Raw genomic sequence first — 24,137 nt, 5'->3', positions numbered from 1 at the left:
GTTTTTCGTTTATTACTGTAGTTGAAATCAGGTTGTTGAATTCTCTCTTATCTTTATAGTCATCAGGATGTTTTATAGCTTACTATACAGTGTGTGTTTTTGCTCATTGAAGAAGGTCGTATGTTTACCTGTAATTGTTCACATTTTTGTCATTTGATGTTCATTGGTTATCATAACACCTCTCCTTGTGTTTTAAATAGAGTAACAGAACAGTATTAATATATCTTGACACGATTTTGTCTTTGGGCAATTTATGTGGATGAACTCTGCTTCATGTATATGCGTCAAAAACTCCGCCAGTACAGATGCACAATTAGTAATCATCAGAAAACTAACGTTTTGTTGAAATATATAAATATAACAAACTCAACAAAAATGTCGTCGATTATCAAAGTCCAGCATTTTTGAAAATATCGTTTTAAATGTTTTCGATGTTTAAATCATTGTGGTTCATCACACAATAAGTTGTTTGTGATCTAAAACAAACAAACAAGTGTCTGTGTTTTCTTTTTTGTTTGCAGGAAGTTTATTATCCGATTGAAGTTTTTAATATTTCATTTAGTTCAGGCCTTTGAGTAATAAGTCTCAAATCTGTTCATTAATTACGGTGCCAATATTACCGGTCATATCATTTAATCATAGCACATGTTCAAGTAATGACCGATAGCTAGTAAAGGAGATATATATATATGCTTGATTTGGAAAACCTCCTCTGATGATATTCGATAACGTGATTGTGAAAGTAATGTTCAAAATTCTAAATTCAGATTATCTGTGAAATGTTCCCATGGTTGTTTTATTTTTACCTTGATTTGTATCATCTAAATATTTTATGAGATTTTAATATCGATAAACTACTGTTGCCTCTAATTTTTATGTATACAACATAGGCATATTATTACATATAACAGAAAGTACCGTGTTCAACAATCCTCTGATGGATTGCTGCTTTATCAATATGCAAATCATTTAATACCCATTGTGTTGTATTAGTGTCGTAGATTGATGTTGTATCATAAATCCATATGGGTTATTTTAGACACCTATCTTATTTTATTTTGTCTTATTTACTAACTATCTCGTAATGATATTGACCTTTGAGTTATCAAATATTGATAGATAAACATTGCATACGTTTGCATAGTTAATATTCTGTATTTGTAAATACGATTAAATTAATGATGGTGTGATAAGTATCTAGAGGAAAAAGAAGAAAAACAATTCAAAAGGAGATGCAAAAGATACCAGAGGGACATTCAAAATCATAAGTCAATTAAAATGATTTATTGTAATCATCAATATATACATATGAGTACAACACATATGTTTTTATTGATCATCTTGGCACATAATGCGGTTATTGTGAATGGTCTTCTAACAGATACCATCTTTTGGAAGACAATGTTATATCACACGTTTCAATTATGTTGTTGAACCATAAATTCCTGATCCTACAATGTAAAATCCCAATTATGATAAATGTTTGAATACGTTAATATTTCTGTTAATGATTTAATGAAATAATGACAAACATTTCAAATGACAACATATTGCTAAGTTTTTAAAGTATTCTGCATTCAAAGAAAACGACTTTAAATATGGTTTTACAACAACAAATGAATACCCGCTATGTAAAAGTCCTATGTTTGGATGCATGTTATCACTCAGTTTATAAAATGATGATTAATGCACATATTTAAATTTTTGTAGATTTTACATAGCCTCTTACAAGACATCTTTAAAAGCGTTTTGTTTGTTTTGTAATTTGGCACATGCAGTTTTGAATACATCAATTAGATAAAATTGTTTATAGCATATACAATGTCATTGTATTTAGAGAAATAAAATGAAAACACACTTCTTCAAATACTTTTTATCTCTAGCATTTAAATATCCATACACCATTGTTATAATTGAAATATTTTAACAAGATGATTAAAAGCTCCTTTTTAATAATTCCTTGTATTGTTGTTGCATGTCTGTGTGTCATTGTTAATATACCTACTTTCAGGTTTTATCCTCTTCACAGCACCGTTTTGAAGTGTTGAAACTATGAGATATGAAGAAGTCGATGTATAACGTTCTCTTCATTTTTGAATGGTGTTTCCACCAATTATCACAGTTGCTTTAAGTATTGCATATATAACATAATATCGACACCATAAAAATATCTTTGTATACCGTTTTACATTAATTAGCTATTTACATATGCAGATATTTATGTCTGTAGTCAAACAATTTAGGTTAGTGTTCCTCCTTGAACTTACTATTCACTGAAAAAAGAAAAAAATATAATATATTGTATATCCTTTATCTTACACAATTGAAATAAAATGTAATGGTGAATCTGAAGTCATACCATTGAAAGTTTTGGGACCACATCATGATCGGAATATCTGTGTCATATATGACCAGAGATATGTTGATTTGGCTATTACTTTGATTTCTATTTTGTTTATATCGCTCCTAAAGTATGCAGACAAATATACATCATTTTGTTTTACATGTTTTGGGTTTGGACGATCCTGATGCAGAAAGGCGTTCGGACGCACCAAATTTAAAAGTGTTATTTTGTAGCTACAACTTACCGCTCTTTCTCGATTGTGACATCACCTATTACGACTTACCACCAAATGTTTGCTTGCTTTGGTGCCATGTGGGCACATATGTTCACCCCTTGGATGTTGATCATCTGATTTTCGGTCTGCAAATAGCAATGGTATTATCTGATTTTCGTCGCCTTATGGTTTTCGGTTGGCCTTTGGTTTATTATCCTTTGCAAGTTAGACATGTTAGGTAATTTAAGACAGCAAAGTTCAAAGTGAAGTTTCAAATTGCAGCAAAATGACTGTCATATACTTTACTTGACACTGTCATATTTATAAAAAAAATCTATGGGCTATATCAAGATCATACGATATCTTTTAACTAACAAATGTTGATACAACTGAAGAATTGAGCTAATAAACATGCTAGAACCATTTTTGTGAAATGTGATTTTATGCGTTACTTGTTTTAAATTAATTTTGCTTTGGGATTTTATACACCTGTATGCTTCATCATCTGAATGAAAAAATGTATTTACCTTCGTATGACGTCAATTTCATGCTGTAACAATCGTCGACCTGTAATATAGGCTAATCTTTGAAATTCATTTACTTTTCTTTATTTATTTTGTTTTAATCTTCAAACGAAGATATTCGATAAACGTCAATTAAAACGCAACTCAGCAATTTAAATAAGTCAACATATGGTTAATAGAAATGTACAAGATCTTGCCATTCTAAATGTCACAATTATTGACAGAAACTACTATATCCCTATCAAAATCACTAAAGTTGATTTTTTTTGCTGTTTCAAGTATCTGTCATTGTAGGCGCATGATGAAATTGAATGCGTATAACCCATCAAACGCTTATTTAACAATCATTTGGTTGGTACCGCTGCTGTTTACGGACTGTTTACTCTGTTTCCTTTTGATTGTGTTCCATAAGCTGTTCTGCAACTGATAGTTTACAGACAAGTTGAATCATATATATATATTTTAGCGGTTGATTGTTAGAATCCGAAGATAATAATTGCTCTTAAATTGCAACTGCGTCTAGCAAATTAATATCATATGGTTTTTGCTATTATATTTTGGCCTATTTTATTTTAGTGTTCTTGAATATTTTCTGTATATGGTTTGCTCTTGAAGATACCTGATGATAGTAATATCTTTCCATCGCCATATTATAATTTACGTACTTATGGTATATGATTACTATGTTCAAGAGGCGTTTTCAGAGTCTGCATCGTTGTACATTACCATCTTGACCTTGTCACTCAGTTAACAGATTTAAAAATAATTCATTCTTTTACAGTTTTAATCTTTTCCAAGAAATCATAAATGATAGTATATTTTATTTTATAACGAATCTGTAAAGGATGATTACAATCAATGGCATACCTACTTTAGCTTTTGATTTGATGTTGGTTCTAATCAGTCGACCATGACTTGGCATAGTTATTCTAAAATTATTTTCCATTAAGGATTGTCCACTATTATCATGATTAGTAAGAGATCGTAACGATTCTAGCTGAAAAATAAGAAAATATAAATGAATATCACCCAGAGACGGATATCAATTGTAATGAGAAAATTAACAGAAAGTGTCTGACTATACTATATCTACTAATAACTGTCAGCGGCTAAGAATTCTTTCAAGTATTAACTTCAAAGTTAGATTTCAATCATGCAATAGTTTACCTTCGAGAATATCCCATTGATTTACACCAGACTTGTAGATTTCATTTTTATATCGTAATGAAAATTTCTGTAAATGTATTTTTAATTACAACCCTTTGTATTGTTCAACCTACAAAACAACTGCATGATTGAAATTCGCCAACTTCATACCAAATCCGCACGCCTATTTCAAGCTTCATTTTCCCATAAGACCAAGACGTTCTTACACTTTCGCAGGTTGATTACGATTGGATTTTCCTGAAATATATTCGCTATCAGGTGTGCCGTTCAAAGTTCAAAGTATCTGTGATGGGTTTTGTAATAATATAAGTCAAGTAAGAAAAATGTGCTGTAAAAGAAACACATTGCACATGACTTTTTGCAAATGGTCATTATTAATAATATGATATGATATGACTAACTTTAAGAATCTATGCTTGGGGGTAAATGAAATAGTATTTTGAATGATTTTAACTATTTACAATAATAACTGAACAGAAATAGACCCCGTTTATGATTTTTCATTTCAGCACTGAATTGCTTACTGTTGTCCTGATAATTATACATGTGAAGAAACATCCATGAAACAGAGGAAGGAACATAAAAAAAGGTTTTGGAAGACCAAAATAAATGATAAGTTAAAAAGCACAGAACATTCCACAAAATTGCCCATATGGTTCAATGCACGTGGGTAACAAATACAAGGATTTAACATTCTAATGAACAGAAAATGAAAATTTTAATGAGATGTTATGTAAACAACAGAGTTATGGAACAGGGCTGATGTACACTGGAAAAAAAAACTCATTCACATAACAGTACTAAACAATATCTAATAACCATTATTTAATCCCTTTTTTCTTCTTTTCGTTATAACACGTTTTACATGTGTCCACAGGTTTATAGATTACCAGACAACCGAACCCCAGAAACACGTATTGTGTATATTGTAAAATACGTACGCATAAAAATCTCCAGTTAAGGATAACTTACTTGATTATAAGATACATGTATTGGTTTATTTAATATAACCCAGGTTACTGTCTCCATACAGCCGGGTCTGGTTAGTGACCCTTCATAAGTTACAAATGACGGAGTTACAGGAAGGAATTCCTTTGGAAAGAAATTTAAAACGGGCGTTGTCATTCCTGAAATATAAAATAGAAAAATAGTCTATGGTAGATTATATCAAGCATCAATCAAATAATTGCCATTCTGATATGATGTATTAGATATTCTCTTATAGTTGTGGCCTGTTATATATTTCTTGCGAAAATGATATTTTTCGTATCACGCTGCACGGAGTGTGATACGAAAAAGTAATACGAACACTGCGTTAATTTGATTGGCTTAACCACTATAATGAGACGATATTACGACATTTCCATTTGGCTATTCGTTTGGTCATTGAAGACTTTCAAATGTCGAGACGATGTACATTTTGTCCATGACGATGTGATGTATAAACATATAGATACTGTCTTATTAAAATTTTCAGTTATAAAAATTGGAAATTATCTCTTATCATAGCTCTGATTAGATGTCCGGGATTGCCTTTACTTTTGATCATTTTAATTATCTTTGAAATATTTGTATTAAGTTTTGGATTTCGAAAAAAAAAGTTTGGCCTTGAACATCAATGAAGAGACATACATTTTTTAAATGCACTTCAAGTGCAGTGAAATTGATGCCATTTATTACATTTAGACAAACGTATAATGTGAATAAAGTGAATCTTGACGTAGTGTATATAAATGAAAAATTAATTACAATCAGAATGTGTTACTGACATTATATTACTATCGAAAAGAAGATATCTACTAGATGGATATATCTCCCCGGAAAGTCTTTCAAGGGTACCATTATATCGTATATTTGATCGCAAACAAAAAATAAAGTGAACTTATATGATTACAAATATGAATAAAAAGATATCTGGAAAATACTTCAATAGAATACCGGTCGCTACTTAACAGTTTACACACACACATGGAAACAACTTCCAATTAAAAAACATAAGACAAAAAAAAAAAAAGGTTTACCGGTTTGCATACTGTTTCGATGATACATGTCTATAGACAATCTCTTTACCATGTGTTAGGCTAAAATATGTAATTAGTTCTTTGAGTAAGATTAGTGATAGTGACTATAATTAATATTTTAGTGTTCAAATTAAAAAACATATTAGAAAAATGCAGCAGTAGAATTACCTTTTAATCGAACTTTCATTGCAGCTTGTATTAAAATATCTAAATAATCGTTATCATGATCTGTGACCTGTAAACATATGAATCAGTCAGATGAATCGGCAATGTACGTAAATATAATAAAACTAATAATTAAATAAATTAGTTGAAGATGTCAATTAATTCTGATTTCTAGTCTGACTTGATAAGGCGCTCGTGTAAAGTGTTTTCATTTAGATATATGAGTTAATCAAAATTTTAACCAAATGAGTCAATTCATTCTATAAACTTTCTAAATTATAGCATCCCTTTACACTATGTAAATATCTTGAAAGATATTGGCTAAGTGTTAAACCTCTATCCTATGTGGGAATGCTCCGATATGCAATCAGAACAGAACAGAACATGTACGTTCTCAAGGTTGAAAGCCAGATATTAACGAAACCTTTTTTTTCTTAATTTGAATTAAGATTCATCCGAATTCCATCACAGTCGAACGTATTTCGATTAAAGGTGTGAACTGGTACAAGGTAACCGTTGGTAGGACACATTGTATTGCACATGTAATGCCCTCGGAATGCTTGGCTTTTACTATGGTGTTATGATTTTTATTTCTTTATGATAGCGCACTTGTTTTGACTATATGAATTATTTTTTGTATGTATTATTATATCTAATATTATACACATATCCGAAATAAAAAATATGCATATCAAACATATAATGAATTATATGAATACCTGCGCTAATATTGATACTGCTGCTATACCATGAGGAGCACTTAATGCTTGAGAAATGTTTTTATTAATCTCGCCATTATATCCATAAAGCTGTATCTGTAATTAAGGTGGTGTACAGATATTAACAAGACTACATAATAAAATAAATAATTTATATAAAAACAAATCATTTCAATGATTTAAATGTAAAAAATGTAAAAAAGTAAATAAAAAAAAATGTGCCTTGTTAATCGATCTTTTTTCAACGTTGACATTATTCTGTTGAAAAGTTTGCAAGACTGTAAATGGTTAATTTCGCCGTTACAAAGTCTGACTACTTATATCGAATGCATGATATCTTCGGAAGATAAATATTCCTTAGCGAACACGTTCATATCGCAAGTTGTTTGATTTTACAATCTATCATAAGTATATTTTGTGTAAACTTGTTGCATACATTGATGTTATTTATCTACGATATGCAAGAATAAAAATCGTGTCGATAGTGCTGCGTCCAGAGTCGAGTTTGAGAATGAATTAAATGGATTCTACAGGCGATATTCTTTAAAAGTAAGTTTAAACCAGTGCATTTAAATGGTCTTGAAATTGACTGACTAGTCGACTGTTGTTTGCATAACGTCCAATACATATATATCATGCATATTTAGGACAGTAACAAAGTGACAAGGTTGATTCTGCAAAATAGGTCGACCGGGATGATGGCGGGAATAACGACTGCGTCATTGAAGACGAGGGTATGGTGAAAAGGGACATACATTTTGCCTCGCAACAATACACCTACGTCTTTATAGAGACGATAGCGCTCTGTTGGATAGTTGTGTCATTGACAATCAAACCACATCTACTTATCTACATACTGCATAAAGTCATTTCGTTCTATAATATTACAATACAAACCATTTAAATATTTAAATAATAACAAAATGTATGTTTGATTATATGTATCATTCAGGAAACATTAATCAAATCTAATAAAATATTTTGATGAAGTAAGATGAGCTAATAAATCAATAACACATGAATCTATGCATTCACTCATCATATTAAATGGTAGAAGACACCAAGAAACAATGGCAAATTAAGTCAAAATAAAACACATAATAACATGGCCAAAAAGAAAAACCACTCAAAGACAAAGAAGTCCACAAAACAACACAACTACCAATACAACTAAGAACAGAGCAACATGAACCAAATCTTGGGGTGAATTCAGGTACTCCAGAAGAGTTAGCAGTTTGTGGTCGACTAGTAGCACCCGTCATGTTGTTCATGGCAATTATTAAGTTTTTGTCGATAAAAAACAGAAGGGATGGTGACTACGAAAAATGGAAAATATCCGACATCTTCTAGATACAGATATCGCAAACTTTCCTCCAAATCATGGGCGTAAAATTTTCGAAGGGTTGATTTTAAATGAACTATCTGTTTAAATATAAATGTATATTAACGTCAAAAGAATGAATCGTAAGAAGAGTCCTCTATTCAGAAATGTTAACAGGATTGTGTTTAATATTTTCCAGGAAATTCAATTGCAACGACTTATCAAGCTGTTTATTTTCAGTATAAGAAGCAGTCATGCAACCATTTAAACCAAAAGAAAACTAATTGTCTGAAAGTGCTTGATCATTTCTGGACGCACTTCGATGAAAATGTCTTCTCATTGTTGAATTTTCGCGAAGAGAATATCAGAAAAGTAGCTTAAAACGTGAAAAAAACCTTTTCCAAATTTCATGAAGCGTTTTCACAGTTTATGTCATGTTCAGATCATTTTCCTTTGTACTTAATTTCTACATTTATAATAATATTGATACATATATATTCAGAAACGATTAGTATGATTTCCTCCTGAAATGTGGTGTAAATTTATAAAGGAATCATTTACCTGGTATTGAGCTTTCTTAAATACAGTACCTTATATTTCATCAATCATTAGGCAGTATCGATTTCATTTACCTTAAATCTTGGTTAGGTTGCAACGACCTCCCTAATTCGGTTTATTGTGTAATACTTTCGTACATTCTGTCTCCGATGTCTATTAGCTACTCAAGTATGAAGGCGTTTAATTATTTTAATCGCAATAAAAGAATAATTTGTTTTTTACACGACAACTTTACCTATCACAGTGCGTCATAACCCGTTCAAGATAATTAAATTTATACAGAAAAAAAAAAAGTTGTTATAACGTTACTTTTGGTCGATAATTCCAAACTTGTTGTGAAAGAACAAAGGTACGTTTTTGCAGGACGCAATCGTGTCAATTAATTTAATGCGATTCCCTTAGGTTGTTTTGTACGTTCATTTGTCTAAATCGTTTTATGCGATTCTAACATTAGTAAACTACTGTTGCCTAAATGAGGGCTGATAAGATCTTGTATTTACAGGCTTTTCATACTTGTATTATACACATTTATACAATTTTGTAAAACCTTCTCACTGATGAGTCTTATGTGACAGAAACGCGCATATGGCGTACAAATTTATAAGCCTGGTATCTTTAATAAATTTTTTAAGTGGGTTGATGACACTGCTGGTGGATGTTTCGTGCTCGAGGGTATCACCAGCCAAGTAGTCGACATTTTTTTATTGACATCAAATATCACTGATATATTGATTTTTGGTAAATTTACTGATTGTAAATGTTGAATTATTTGAAACATTTAGGTTTTTTCTACAAACAACTCACAAAGAGACAAAAAAACTCACAATACCTATCGAAGTATACAAATGCATTAGCATGTACTGAAACCTAGTTTGAAGCTTTATTCTATCTAATAAGCAACATGTTTTCATAATGTTTTCACAGTCTTGTATATTAATCAGTTCACATCCATCAGGTGTAATGCAAAGATTGCATGACAAGTCCAGGAAATTATGAAATTGTGCAAATCTAAAACATAACCATCGACAGGATGCAATGTTTATCAACTGTTTATGTATTTAATAAAAACAGAATATTACTATAATTTTGTTTACTTACTTCTAACGGAAATTTCTTCCCACCAATACTGTGTTCTGATCCTATGCTGTCATGATCTCCGAAATGAATTTTTATCTCGTACAATGTATATTTATATGATAGAGGTCCACCGGTTATAAAAAATGGTTTTGTATTGGTATTGTTAATTAAAAGAGATAAATCATGTCCATTGTTTTTGAAAAGACCATCAATCTGAAATAAGAAATACTATTGAACGAATAAAAGTAGTAATAGGCTATAATAGACTGTATGAGAATATATTTCATAAAATTGCGTAGGTTTTGAAAATTCAATATTAAAAAGATGAAAAATCGCATATGTATTAATTGTCATTAGTCTGTATTAAAAATATTATAGTGAATACATTATTATTTTAATTAATTTAACACCTTTTGCATGAAATTAATATGAAACTGTTGGAATATAGAAAGTCTTCTCGGGACCACAAAACGATAAGGACAAACTAGCCCCTCATTGTTGCAATTTGAGAGAAAAAAAAACCAAAGAGATCCTTTTAAGTGATCACTGATAGGAGACAGATTATTTTAATGTCAAGGTAATATATACAAATGTTCACATGGACTACTCGAAGATTCAAGAGACGTCGTGTACTGGGAAACTTTAGGATTGTTTAACTTACTTGATATTTACTAATATTGAGATGTTTCATATGTGGATCATGTACTAATATTTTAGGATCAATGTTGATAGGTGATTGATATTTCCCTTTATTACATATACTCCAGTCTGGATTATGAATTCCCCAATATCGTGGACCTGAAACACAAAATTACCCAATAGAAATATGATTTAACATTTTCATTAAGAGCAATATAGAATCAAAAAACTATTACAAATGTAGCGGAAACAATTGTTACAAAAAGAAAAAAAAAAACAAAGATATAAATGCCTTAAAGTAGTCTTTAACATGGCATTTGGCTTAACACTGTCAAATATTGATGCAAGAGTGGGAATCCTTTTATTGGTATAAGTTTGATAGCTTAGGTAAAGTACAGACCGTGAGTTGAATTAATATTGAACTTTATTTAAATGAAGAAAAAATCCTGTTAGAATATACAGAGCATCATGCGGTTGTTGTTACACGAACTGTTACGAAAATCAGAAGCAAAAGCAGATGTTTCATGAAGAGAAAACATCTGTTGTCACAGTCAAAAAATATTTAAACTAGAATAGAATCAAAATCGGTTAAAAGTATGCGGATAACTGTAACTAATATCTAGGGTTATCAAATGTGTAATCACGTGTGCTATACTAATGCATCAATTCTTTTTTTAAAACACGCATTTTTATCTTCTTCAATGTGTAAAGATTAACGTTTTGTGATTTTTCCAAGTCAAAGCATTACCGAGGGTTTGCTTTATTAATTTTAAAATCAATCATTACACTGAAATAAGAATAGTTAGTATACAGATATAATTTACAATAAAAAAGTATGAACATTTATTTTGAATTTCTGGATTTAACAGTTACATTGACAATATATGACGTTCAACAGGTTTGACACATGATGGTTTTCGCTGTTACTAGTTTCTTCGAAGGAAACTCCTGATGCACGTAAATTAGTTTCATTTATAGAAGTAATGACATCAAATTATTTGGCATTGGTATAGGTATTACTTTTATTTTCTGTGGTGTATTGTGGGGTATTTTATTGTTCAGCAATTGTTTGGATAATGAATGTCGTTGTCTTGAATATCCTTCGTCGAGATTTGGTCATTGATAAATGATAGATAATTTACATATATCGAAGGTTCATAAATTTAGTAATGCCTTATAAAACGATGAACAATTATAAAGGGCAATCAAAAAGTACATGATGAAGACAGACAGGTAGCACCACTGACATAAAGAGAAGAAAAAGACGAACAATCAATAAATCTTTAACAGAAATTGATCAATAACCTTACATTCCAGCTCCTTTGTTCTACCAGGGGTTATCTGAGCCGGAACACCCCTACCAGATCACCCTAGTAGCTTGAGTTTCTTTGTTCCGCATGCTTTCCTTTGTTCTGTAACATTTTGGCGGGAATGACGAATCCACAATAAAACTAAGAATTACTTTTTACGGAAAAGACTAACTATCAATATTGATGTAGAAAAACCCCAGTGTCTATGCTGGGATTTGAACTCAAGACCTTTAGCATACAGACCCACGATTCATACCCCTACACCAGGACGACTGGATACAATACACTGTTAATTTTATATATTTAAACATTGTGTCCGGTGCTCATAAAGGGTGTATACTATATAATAATATATAAAGTAAATTATAATGACTGTGTGGCGTTCTAAACAAGATTTTATGAAGCGTAAATGATTTTTTATCTAATCTAGAACAGCTCTGATGTAAAATAGTTATCCCATTTGGACTTGGTGTGTCGGTGTAAGGTCATCCTCTGGCCTCCGGCCATCGGGATGATCTTACACTGACACACCGCGTCCTCATGGAAAAACTATTACTTATCACAATTTCTGTTTTCTAAGTTTCAAGTTCAGAAGGATTTGATGCACATTATTTGACCTTGTCGTTTTTTATTTCTATTGTTTAGATGCAATGGTATTCATTCTATACTCTGCCATTTGTGACAGATCAGTGTATTGTCCCGTATGGTTTTGGCATTTCAGCGCCAATTGTGTAAATCATTTCGATCTAGTTTGTTTATCGTGTCTCTTTATAGGAAATCAATAATTATGCTATCCTTATTAATTGAATGCTGCCATTAATAGTAAATTAATTGTTGACATTGTTATTTCATAGTCTTATCGCAACATGAATCAATTAATCATTTCTACTGAATAAACTTCACGCCAAGGGAAGTATGTCCTTATGTAATCATATCAGCAGGGATATGATGTACTCAATTACTGTAACACAAATTATATTTGACTGTGTAAATATCAGCATAGTCTATTATTTAATATTTGGCAATGAAGTATATCAAAATATGATGTCTTTCGTGTACAAAGTCACCAAGGTTCAAACACATTTATTTCCACCAAACGCAGACATAATCACCCTACAGTATAATGTGCAAAGAAATTTCGTTTGAAGTTTCACGAAAAAAAAAACCAATTTTGCTGCCTACGACTGCAACAAACGCATATATATGAAAATATTTGTCATATCACATAACATGACGAATAAAAGAACAAATAATTGTAATTGCTAAAGTAGTTTCAAATAGCAAGAGTCTTTCGTCATATAGTTTATCACTGACAGATAGTAATAACGTCACCTAATCAACTCATGATAGGTTGGAGCACATTGGAAGATAGTAGCAGTTAAACACAAATATATTGACATATGTTGCAAACCACTGAATTAATTTCGACGAATTGAAGTTTGATTTTAACTTTACTTCTTTATGACATGTATGGTTGAGGGTCTGACATCATTCTGGTACGTTGCCTACAAACTCAGTTTTTGACATTTGATATTTTGAGTGAAGAACAATATGACAAATACGATATTTACATATAGTTTTTTCAGTCGAGGTATGTTTTCCTCTCGACTTCCCCGTGGGTTTGTCTATTAGGAATTGCACCTCTCAACTGACGGAATATAGTTTATAGCCTACCTAAGCGAGTGGTATGTTGCGCTAAATACAGTGCAGGTGGAGTTGTCACAATGCCACAGAAGCATGTCTTCAAATCCAACTGAGGGAACGACAATACCAATTTTTAGATAAATTAAATACAAAGAGTATATCAATATGATATATCTATCCAAATAAAATGTAAGGAACACCACCAAAAAATCAGAACAACCTAAATTATTAATAATAAGCACAAACAAAATCAAAAAATATTTTAGATAGCAAATATCCTTTCTCCGTATCAATTGCCCAAATGTAATAGCTACATCGGTAAAAAAAAAGACGGGCTACAAGAGGTTCTAATCTTCAAATTATTCAAATTTTAAGTATGCAAAAGATGGGAGGAGTAATATTTTCGACCACCTAAAGGAAAAAACTATATACAAACAATGAAACATATATACATTGTTCTAGAACAGGAAACAAAAATACGAGATCTCAAAGTATATTAAAAAAGTTGACTTGAGTGTCTATATACATTAGCCCATTTCGCAAACTCGTCCTAAACGGTCCCCATTGAGGCACACGAGGCATGTAATTGGAAAAACTCGGATCAGTTTAACGGTAATTTCCTTATGGAATAATACTTTATGACTGAAAAAGATACCCCTAAGTAGAGTATTTTTACACCAATAATGTATTCATACATCCCAAATGCTGTTAAACATCGCAAGTGTGTTTATAAATCCAAATTTATATATACATTCAACATCTGTATTTATTGTGAATATCCTCTACTCATTGACCCCATTTAGCTTATCAATGATAACGATATCAACAGGTAGGATCCTCGAAAAGAGATAAACCAAAACGGATAAAAGGCAACAAATGAATGTACCCCTTTACGAAATTTAAAACAAAATTGTGTGCTTGTCGAAAGTCTTATGTGATACGATATACGATTGTAATAAAATAAGCAATTGTAAGAAAAAAAATTATACGATTTTTAAATCTTGTTACTGTAATTTGTCCTGTGACACATGTGTCTACAATTTCCATGCAATTGCTGCTTAAAATAACACGTTATCTAATCAAATAGTAAATTCATGTGTCTGGATGTTGTACCCATCCATGGATTTTTGTTTCCGAATTATTGGACGAAAAAACGTATTGTATTGATCTCTCTGCACACAACACGTGTGCCTTCAACAACTTTCATCGTGTACCATGGTCAGCAAATATCTAATTCAAGTTATAATTCGTCGGAAGCTCATTCATTGAATTTATGTAATAATATAAACATAAGGAGATGAGGTATGATTGCCGATGAGACAACTATCAACCAAAGTTCAAATAAAGTGTATGTAAGCAATTATAGGCAACCGCACGGCCTTCGACAACCCCCTTACCTGTGACAGTGGTGTAACAGCACAACATAAGAACACACTATAAAAATAAGTTGAAAAAGGCTTAACTCATCAGATAGATACAAAGTAGAAAAAAATCAAACATAAACACAGACCTGACGTGGCAGGGTATTTATCCATCCCTCATCCCTAACAACAAAAAAGACACTAAGTACAGATCTGAGAGTACTAGCAGTTACTGACAGCTAGCTAGTTCAAATCCAATAACAACTAATAAAACAAATCATGTATCTAAGACTAAAATATCAATCACTACACATCCAACATCAAATGGATTTAGTATAAAGACATCATTAACAGTCAAAGAAAAACATGACCTTGTGCAATGCCAAAATAAAGGGATCGAATTTAGGATGTGCTATTCCGTCTGAAATAAGTTTTTTACATGTACAGCCAAACTTGCAAACCAAATTTTGTATCTATGGAAGAACTTAGTAAAGGGTTTAAGTAATTTGTTGTAAAGAAACCCCTGACTTAATAATTTACCAGTGAAACATAGATTACGCTCATTGAAATCCAAAATGTCACTAGAGACACGGGCATAACGAACGAGTTGGGATATACATACACCGACTTTTTGTCTTTTTGTCTTTTAGCTTGTGTCAGGCTATACCAAATAATTACTCTGTAGAAGCGTTCTATTGTATTTGAAATAAAATATTTTAATAAGATTACTCATCAAATTGGTCTATGGCACGTTCATAGTGACATTTGTTAAATGAAACAAGATTTAATTACAAACTAGAGCACTTGAAAGGTAAATTGGAGTCAGTAAAATAATTCATTCTTTAGACACTGATATATTGATTGATTGATAGTTATATTGGCCGTTATGATATTTTTTATTCTGAACACACACAATAGATTTAATGTTATACATGGACTCAAAATCATATGATTGTCACGTTAAATAACTATGAAAATTATGTTTTATATCTTTATCAACAAATTAAATCTGTGATATCGACTTTTTTGTAATTAAAATATGCTGTTAGTTTCAACATTAATCTGGTAGGGATGAAGATAACGTTCATGTATGTTATCCTGACTTTTTTTCGATGAACCATCGATGCATAAACCGAGTATGCATTTCCTTAAAATAATAAATAATGCATCAGTATGGATACTATTACATACACACATGTTAAGCGAGTTAGGAAAAAATAAAACCGATAAACCGGCGTCGAAAATGTGATAAGTTGTCAGTATAGCATTTTGTGTTATGCAAAATAAAATTGGTATGCTTCAAAATGGGACATCTATACCCCATAGACAAAAATAACGTAAATGTTAGCACCTATAGGTCACTGTACGACCTTTAACAATGAGCAAACCCCATACCATAAAGCAAGCTTTCAAAGGCCCCGACATAAGCAGATGTTAGGGATTTCACACAAAATAACAAAAGTTTGATTTATGTACAGAACAACAAACAAAAACATCAACATACGGCAACCATTGTATTACAGGCTCCTGAAATTGGACAGGCATATACAGAGTGTGGCGGGGTCAAGCATGTTTTGGGCGCCCAACCCTCCTCTTAACAATGGACAGTGCTGCAACAGTAAATCACAAGAACAAAATGTACAAACCAATAAAAGAAAAACAGTAATGGTATGCAGCATCAAAAGATAACCTCCTGAAACAGAATGTGGCGGGGTTTAACATGTTTGCGGGCATCTCCCCAGTTAGATAAGTGGTATAAACACACAACGTAAGAACAAACTATAAAAAATCGGTTGAAAAGGGCTTGACTTATCAGATCGATGAAATCGAATGCACAAATAACAAAAGCATTTACATATTTGTACTTTTTGTATGTTATGTCCCTATAAAGGACAGTAACAACTAGCATTTAGTTTTGAATTATTGATATTTTTCACGCTTTGACACGATTAAGATCAAGTCCAGATTTAATGTATATATAGTGATTGTTACCTGAGACACCACTGTATGTCCACCATTCTGTCCAAAGTGTACCAAAGGCTGCAAAAAAGTTCATATACTTAAGGTTAAAATATATTAATAAAAGAAAAACCCAATAATACTTGTTGAGATAATTTAATTCAAATACTAAATTATAAAAAAGAAATTATTCTAAGTAAACCAATGTCCTTCTAACAAACGAACACATGAATTAAAACAATCAGAATCCATTAAGCTCCAAACAGAGTAAGGTGGTGGGGTCAAGAGGGCAGAGATCGCTTATTCTAGACAGGAGTGTTAAGTGGGCAGACATCTGTTTCCATTGTAAACAGGAGCGTCAATAGGGCAGATCGAGATCTGCTCTCAATCTTTACCGAAAACAATGTTAAAATGGTTTGTACAATAGTGTTTTAACATCAAGGACAGCCAAACAAACGCTCTTCTTTAGCTTGGAATTTATTACAGGAAGGAGAGATCATGATGACCAAATTTCTATACCTCGGTCAATTAACCCTTGAGGTCTCTGGTACAACGTACAATTCAGATATTATTACGAACAGTAAATTCATGATAGCGACTGCATCAATCGTGAAATATTAATTGCTGTCATGTCTAACTACATGAATTGTGTTTGCTGGAGTGATACTTGATATAGTAGTGTACATCTGACAGGACATTCGTGAAAATAACAGGCTTATCAACTGGGTAAAGTAAACGCCAAAGCTGTGGCAGATAAGATAATGAAAAATGAGAATGGGAACCCTATAATATCGTGTTTGTCCTACATTCTCGTTTTTTAATTGTTCATTAGAATCAATTATAAAAATATCTAAAATTCTTAACTTATTTATCCAGACGAAAACTTTTATAAGTCGACTATGACCCTATATATATGTGTGTGTGTGTCTTGTTAGGCATAGCCACCACAGAAAAGATGAACACTTTGAATTTTTCAAATTTGTCTTTGATATTAAGTCAGTGTTTGAATACAGCAATTAAGGTCATAATAATCAAACAATTCTTAAATATATCGAAGGCAAGAATATTGTAAACATATTGGCAATTTAGAACTATGTATAATTTAAAGTTCATTTTCCTAGCTCAACCACAAAAGTCTATGTGCGACATATGACATTACATTTGTCCACTGTTCCACGATTGCAGATCCTAAGACTATACCTACTTTATAAAAAGAAGCGTTTAAACATTTTTGATCACATTTAGTGTTCATATAAGATAGTTATATTGAATTACAACGACTGGTCTAATCCCTGTGTACCAAAATGATGTTCTTTACAGACAACAGCTATAATCTATTAACTCTTAAGCGACTGCCAAATGAAGTTATCTATGTATTGTCTAAGATCTACCTTGAAAATCAATCTATATTACATTGACGTTCCCAATATGAAATAAATTTTAACAAGACAGAGTCTCTGCTGAAAAGGATTTTGCTTAACTTTGTAAATTGTTGACCCGGCTATCGTAAGTACAATAATGAAATAAAGGGATAACAAGAATTACCAAGTATATTACAAATGATCACACTAATATATATATGCCATATTTTGTGTGTACGCTTTAGGTTTTAGTATCGACACAATCAGCGCTTCCTCTCGTCCTATTCAATACGCGCATGAATTTATGCTAACCACACACGATTATTCTCGTTATGTCATAGTAACGTCTGTTTACGGAAGGTAAATAATATTTAATGAATTTAACTCCTGTTGGTCATATAGCTCTTCAACTGTTTCGTTTCTTATACATCATTGGCTTTCAAATTAATATTCGGCACGAGCGTTCCTAATGAAGGTAAATCAAGAAAAGCACTTCGGATACATGAAATTTATCATTTTTTACAAGTACAGAATCAATGTAGTTTGTAGTAAACAATCTTGAGACAACACCATTAAAATACCCTACATATTCAACGGAATGTACGGGAAAAGTCGCGATGATCTTCAATGATACACTAGATCTACATAGTTTGAAAAATAAGATTGGTGGTAAACAGTCGCGATACCACACGAAACTATAAACGATCTATTTCTTATGAATAACATCAAAGTGTGTTAAACATCCAACAGAAACCACATCAAGAAAACAAAACAAATAATCTTTATATTAAAATATGGTATATAAACTCATCATAGATACCAGGATTGAAATTTTGTATTTGCGCTAGACGCGCGTTTCGTCTACAAAAGACTCATCAGTGACGCTCGAATAAAAAAAAGTTAAAAAGGCCAAATAAAGTTCGAAGTTCGAAGAGCATTGAGGACCAAAAATTCCCAAATACAGCTAAGGTAATCTTTTCCTGAGGTAGAGAGGCCTTAGTATTTCAAAAACTAAAGTTTTGAAAACAGTTAATTTATAATTATGACCATATCAATGATAATTCAAGTCAACACAGAAGTGGTAAACAGTTGTGAGACTAAACATCAACAAATCACTCTAAATCTACTGATTATTAATAACATGGAAACAGTAAAACAATGTTTTCCTCTGTTTAATACGTGAATGGCCATAAGGAAAACGATAATAATCTTCTAAGATTAAACTTATGTATGACATGAATGTAGGTTTCAAGCTTTCGTAAATCAAACAAAATATGTAATAAATGATGGAAGAAATCATTTTTTTATGATAATGCGCGTTATTACACGTACAATTAGAACTTATATCGAACATACGAACTTTACAAAATGTTCTTAGCAATTTTGATCTTTTTAAGAATACTACCCTGCAAATACTGGGAAAGTTTATGCGTTAACATTAAAAAAAATATAGCAGATAAGTACTTTGATAACGACGATTATACATCTATATATGGAGTCCTTCATAAGTTATTTATGTACCTTACTATATTTTTGTTCTTTAATTGAGTTATCATTTCCTTATTATCTTAACTCTCGTTGCAAAGTCGATACAATGTGACATGTCCTACCTAAATATCCTTAACAGTTCTTAATGACTTGGTGTTATTTTCAAAGACTTGACGTTCTTTAATATTACAAAAATAATCGTCTGTTTCGTGATAAATGGGGAACTCACTTGCTGTTCATTGAAGCGAACTTCCGATTTAAGAATATAGCAATTAAAACGATTTCAATAAATCAGCCTTGTTTTTTGTTTTTGTATTTGTTATTAAAAATCGAATTGGGTTTACAGTTGTCACGGAAATTTCTTGATTTCGAAACCATGTTCATGTTAGAATTCAAATTTATCATACATTTTTCATAGTTAAACGCAAACTAGCGATGATATCGAGCAAACAATGTGATTTTAGTTTTCAAACAACATGCAAAATTATCAATCATGATGAAAGTAGTCAAGACAACAAATTAAACGTTAAACAAAAAGTAAATATTTATAAAAGTACACACTCAGCAGTCTTTGTAAATGATATGCATTCAAAATCATTTAATACAGATCACTTTAATACTCTTCAATGACTAATGCATGTATAATAATACCAATTTGTGTTAGGGTGTCTAGTATAAGTTTCACCACATTCCACATTTCTATGAAGGTGGTAGTAAATATTTTATATGTTGTTTTTTTTATTGTCTAATGTCGGTTTATAGATTTAGTTTTTCGATTCCAAAATTTTGTAAATATTGTATCGTACGATAATAATAAGCAACAGTATTGTCCAATACAGTAGTACATAGCTTGTAATGCCATAAATAACCATATTGGTAGCACAATAGTGAAAATGTATTACAGTTGTAACATTTAATCTAAGAAATATTAAGGTAAAGCACAATTCCCAAATGTAAAAATATAAAGCCATGATAAACTCGGTCATTCTGCAACATGTTCTGAATTAGTACTGATTACTTTGATTGCCTTTGGTAATACTTCAATACTTCCCTATAGTTCATAGAATCCAGATTGTGTTTGTTACGGTATGTCATATACTTGTACTTACGATAATTGAACAAATATCGGATTCGTTGATAAATTTCAAATGGAAGGTAAACTTTGGGGCTTATTTGGCACTGTCAATTAATCAAAATGATAATTTATTAATTCATGCCTTTTTCAATATCAACCCTGTTCAAATCCAGAGATACTGAAATGTGACAGTGGGCTTTAGCCCGAGGGCAGATATTGATTGAGATATACTAACTGGGCAGATATGAAAAAGGCATGTATTAATTTATCATCACTTATTTGTGTGGATTGTTAATGATTTATCATTTGTGAAATAAACGATATAACAACAGTTATTTCAGTTCCATCTAAAGCAACAAAATAGTCGTGGATTTTCTATCAATGTAAATTGTTGCATTCATTCGCGATAAATGACCCATACAGTATCTGATCAGATGCCACAACAAAACGCACAGGAATCAAGTTTTTCCACCTAAGTCAGAGCGCAAAAGAAAATCGATAAAAATAGTAAAATGATAATAATTGTATGAGCAGGGTAAGATAACATGGTATTAGGTCCTACAGGACAAGAAACCATGAGATCCTGTCCTGTGGCTTCGATATATTGATTCTGTCAAAATAACACTTAATCGATTTGGTTTATACATGTGTGATATGAATTGTATGATACAAAAACTAATAAAAAAGATTAACTTCAGAAGAAAGGTTTCAGAAAATTTGAATTTTAGTGAAGTAAATTTTTACACAATTGACCTGTGACGTAATCAAAGCGACATCACAAGGGAGATTTTACTGAATCACACATGTAGTAATGCCAAATTGTTTGCTTAAATAACATAGAGGGCATATTTGACAGTAGATAGTAAAACACAAAATACACTTCATTGGGGAATATCTTTTTTAGCGTCGGTTATGCTCTATATTATTTCAAAGAATATGCGAGTCAGATAGTTCAGATGATTTTAAGTTCTAAGTTCGCCATGTTACTGGATTTATTGCAAGAACTCTTGCCAAAGTTAGCGAAACAGGCAATGGTGTTAAAAACTTGAAACATAAAACAAACTATTGGATTCCAAAACGTTCAACAAAGAATCTTGTGCCGTTGCTTTGATATTAATAGAAGTGCTACAATGTATGAATAACTTATATTGTGAATTTTTACAAAACGTTTCAAACTAAATTTCTAATGATATCGATTATAATTGAAATAGTAATTATTTAGAATTCCTTCAAAGTATATTTAAACTCAGTTTATACCTTTTACACACGACATAAATATGAACAAATAATAAATGTTCTAAACTCAAAATTAAAAAAGAACCATGTCTGTGCATTAAGGCAGCGTGTGGGTTGAAATTTTTTTTCAGATGATCAACACTTGCATAATTGGCAATTAGTAGTTATAGTTCCGACTTGTTATAGTTTGTTGAAAAGTAGTGGGTTGACAAAGGTTTCTCGATGCCATTTACACAGCGAAAATCCCCATAAAAACAATATATCAACAAGTTCTTTGTTTTAAACTGAGAACTGACATTTCTGATCTGCAGAGGTTATAAGAATTGACATAAAATCATCGCCATCTTAGTAAAAAGATTGTAAATACATGTCTTTATATAGCAGTAAGATTGATATGTGTACAATCGGAAATTGAACGTTTTTGAATGAGTTGGTGGCGAAACATTCGAACTTCATGTCTGTATCCAATTTGTGGCCGAGTCAGTGCCAACTACTGGGAGTCATATTATAAAATATAATTACATATATATATAGTTGTTTAATTTTATCTTTCCAAAAGTGATAACTCATTAAGTGATTGATTTTTTCGATTTCGGCTGAGTACAATAGCCTTTGACGAAATGGAATCTACAATTTTTTTATTTTAGTATTCCAAACAATATTATTACACTACTAAATACAAAGTCAATAACAGTAAATTGACTAGATATTGTGATGACCTCTGTAAACAAAATAAGATCAAATAAGAGATCACTATAGTATGCAGCTGTAATAAACTAGATAGAATTACAATCTCCATGATGATTAACTTTCTGTAGTTAATCGGACCTTCATATAGTGAACATTATGAAATGATATGATGTTCACTATATAAGGTAGGAAAACAGAGATTATAGATATACATGTAGCATCCTTTTTTTTATTCTATTATAAAGTTGATTATTTCTAAATGATTTATCCTTCCTTTTTATAAAGAGTAGAATTTAAGGGAAGTTGTATTCTTATCACTGTTATAAAGTCTATTGTTTTCAACCGAGCGCCACCAATGAGTCTTATGTAGACGAAACGCGCGTTTATGTTACCAAATTAAAAGCCTGATATCTTTGAGTTTTACTATATACGTTTAAATTGCGACCTTTTACAGAGATTTCAAATGAAACTGTTGTATTATTACTATCCTTCCTTATTTCGTACTTTATATTAACGGTTTATCAGTATCTCTGAATATCTAGTTTATCAGTATCTATGGATATCTAGTTATCAGTAGCTCTGGATATCTAGTTTATCAGTATCTATGGATATCTAGATAAGTTTCCTGGATATCAAATTTATCATTATTTCTGGATATCTTGTTTATCAGTATCTTTGGATTCTAGTTTATTAGTAACTTTGGATATGTAGTTTATCTGTATCTCTGGTTATCTAGTTGATCATTTTGTCGATATTTAGTGTTATGATATCTTTCCGAATGGTTACATCACTTTACTTAATTAATTTATCACTTTTACTGATATATTTGAAAATTACTGAAAGAAACAAGCACTTAATACTAAACTATGGTAAGAAAGTTTTTTTTATGTTCATAAGATTCCTAAGTCTAATACTATCGATACGTATTCGATAGCAAATAGGATTACAATTGTAATAGATTGTTGTAGAAAAAGTAATTAAGACACTAAGTTTTCGTTCGGATTTACTTTACGTTAAGATATTGTTCAATATAAAGCTTTGCTTTAGTTAGATACGTATTAAATATACTTGATATCAAATGTTACGGATTCCAGGACTCAAATTTTTATAATGTATGAGTCTTACCTGTTACTCTCTGAAGGCCAACAACTAATAGAAAACTAAAAAAAATCCAAAACTCTTCCATGGTATAGTTACACCTTCATTTTAATATATCCAAACAGTCAATTTACAGAATTGAGGAAAATAAATGTTATGTTAACAA

At 31.2% G+C, this 24,137-nt stretch overlaps 1 protein-coding gene across 2 annotated transcripts; it reads right to left on the bottom strand.

The window, feature by feature from the left end:
* Positions 1-1,269: 1,269 nt before the first annotated feature.
* On the bottom strand, positions 1,270-24,137 carry LOC127715152 (putative carbonic anhydrase-like protein 2). Of its 2 annotated transcripts, none has more exons than XM_052221175.1 (11): positions 23,999-24,137; positions 17,057-17,104; positions 10,772-10,908; positions 10,132-10,323; positions 7,155-7,250; positions 6,439-6,505; positions 5,222-5,376; positions 3,950-4,079; positions 3,086-3,125; positions 2,006-2,273; positions 1,270-1,451 (listed from the first exon to the last, which is right to left on the bottom strand). In XM_052221175.1, the coding sequence occupies exons 1-10, from the start codon at positions 24,057-24,059 to the stop codon at positions 2,267-2,269; spliced, it is 933 nt and encodes a 310-aa protein (XP_052077135.1). In that variant the 5' UTR covers positions 24,060-24,137; the 3' UTR covers positions 1,270-1,451; positions 2,006-2,266. The 2 variants fall into 2 exon arrangements, with proteins under 2 accessions (XP_052077135.1, XP_052077134.1); XM_052221174.1 differs by having other exon boundaries at positions 3,954-4,079.

Source organism: Mytilus californianus, unplaced genomic scaffold (genome assembly GCF_021869535.1).
Source record: "Mytilus californianus isolate M0D057914Y unplaced genomic scaffold, xbMytCali1.0.p SCAF_9, whole genome shotgun sequence".
In the NCBI taxonomy this organism is placed as follows: Eukaryota; Metazoa; Mollusca; class Bivalvia; order Mytilida; family Mytilidae; genus Mytilus; species Mytilus californianus.
This window is presented reverse-complemented; position numbering and strand designations above follow the sequence as displayed.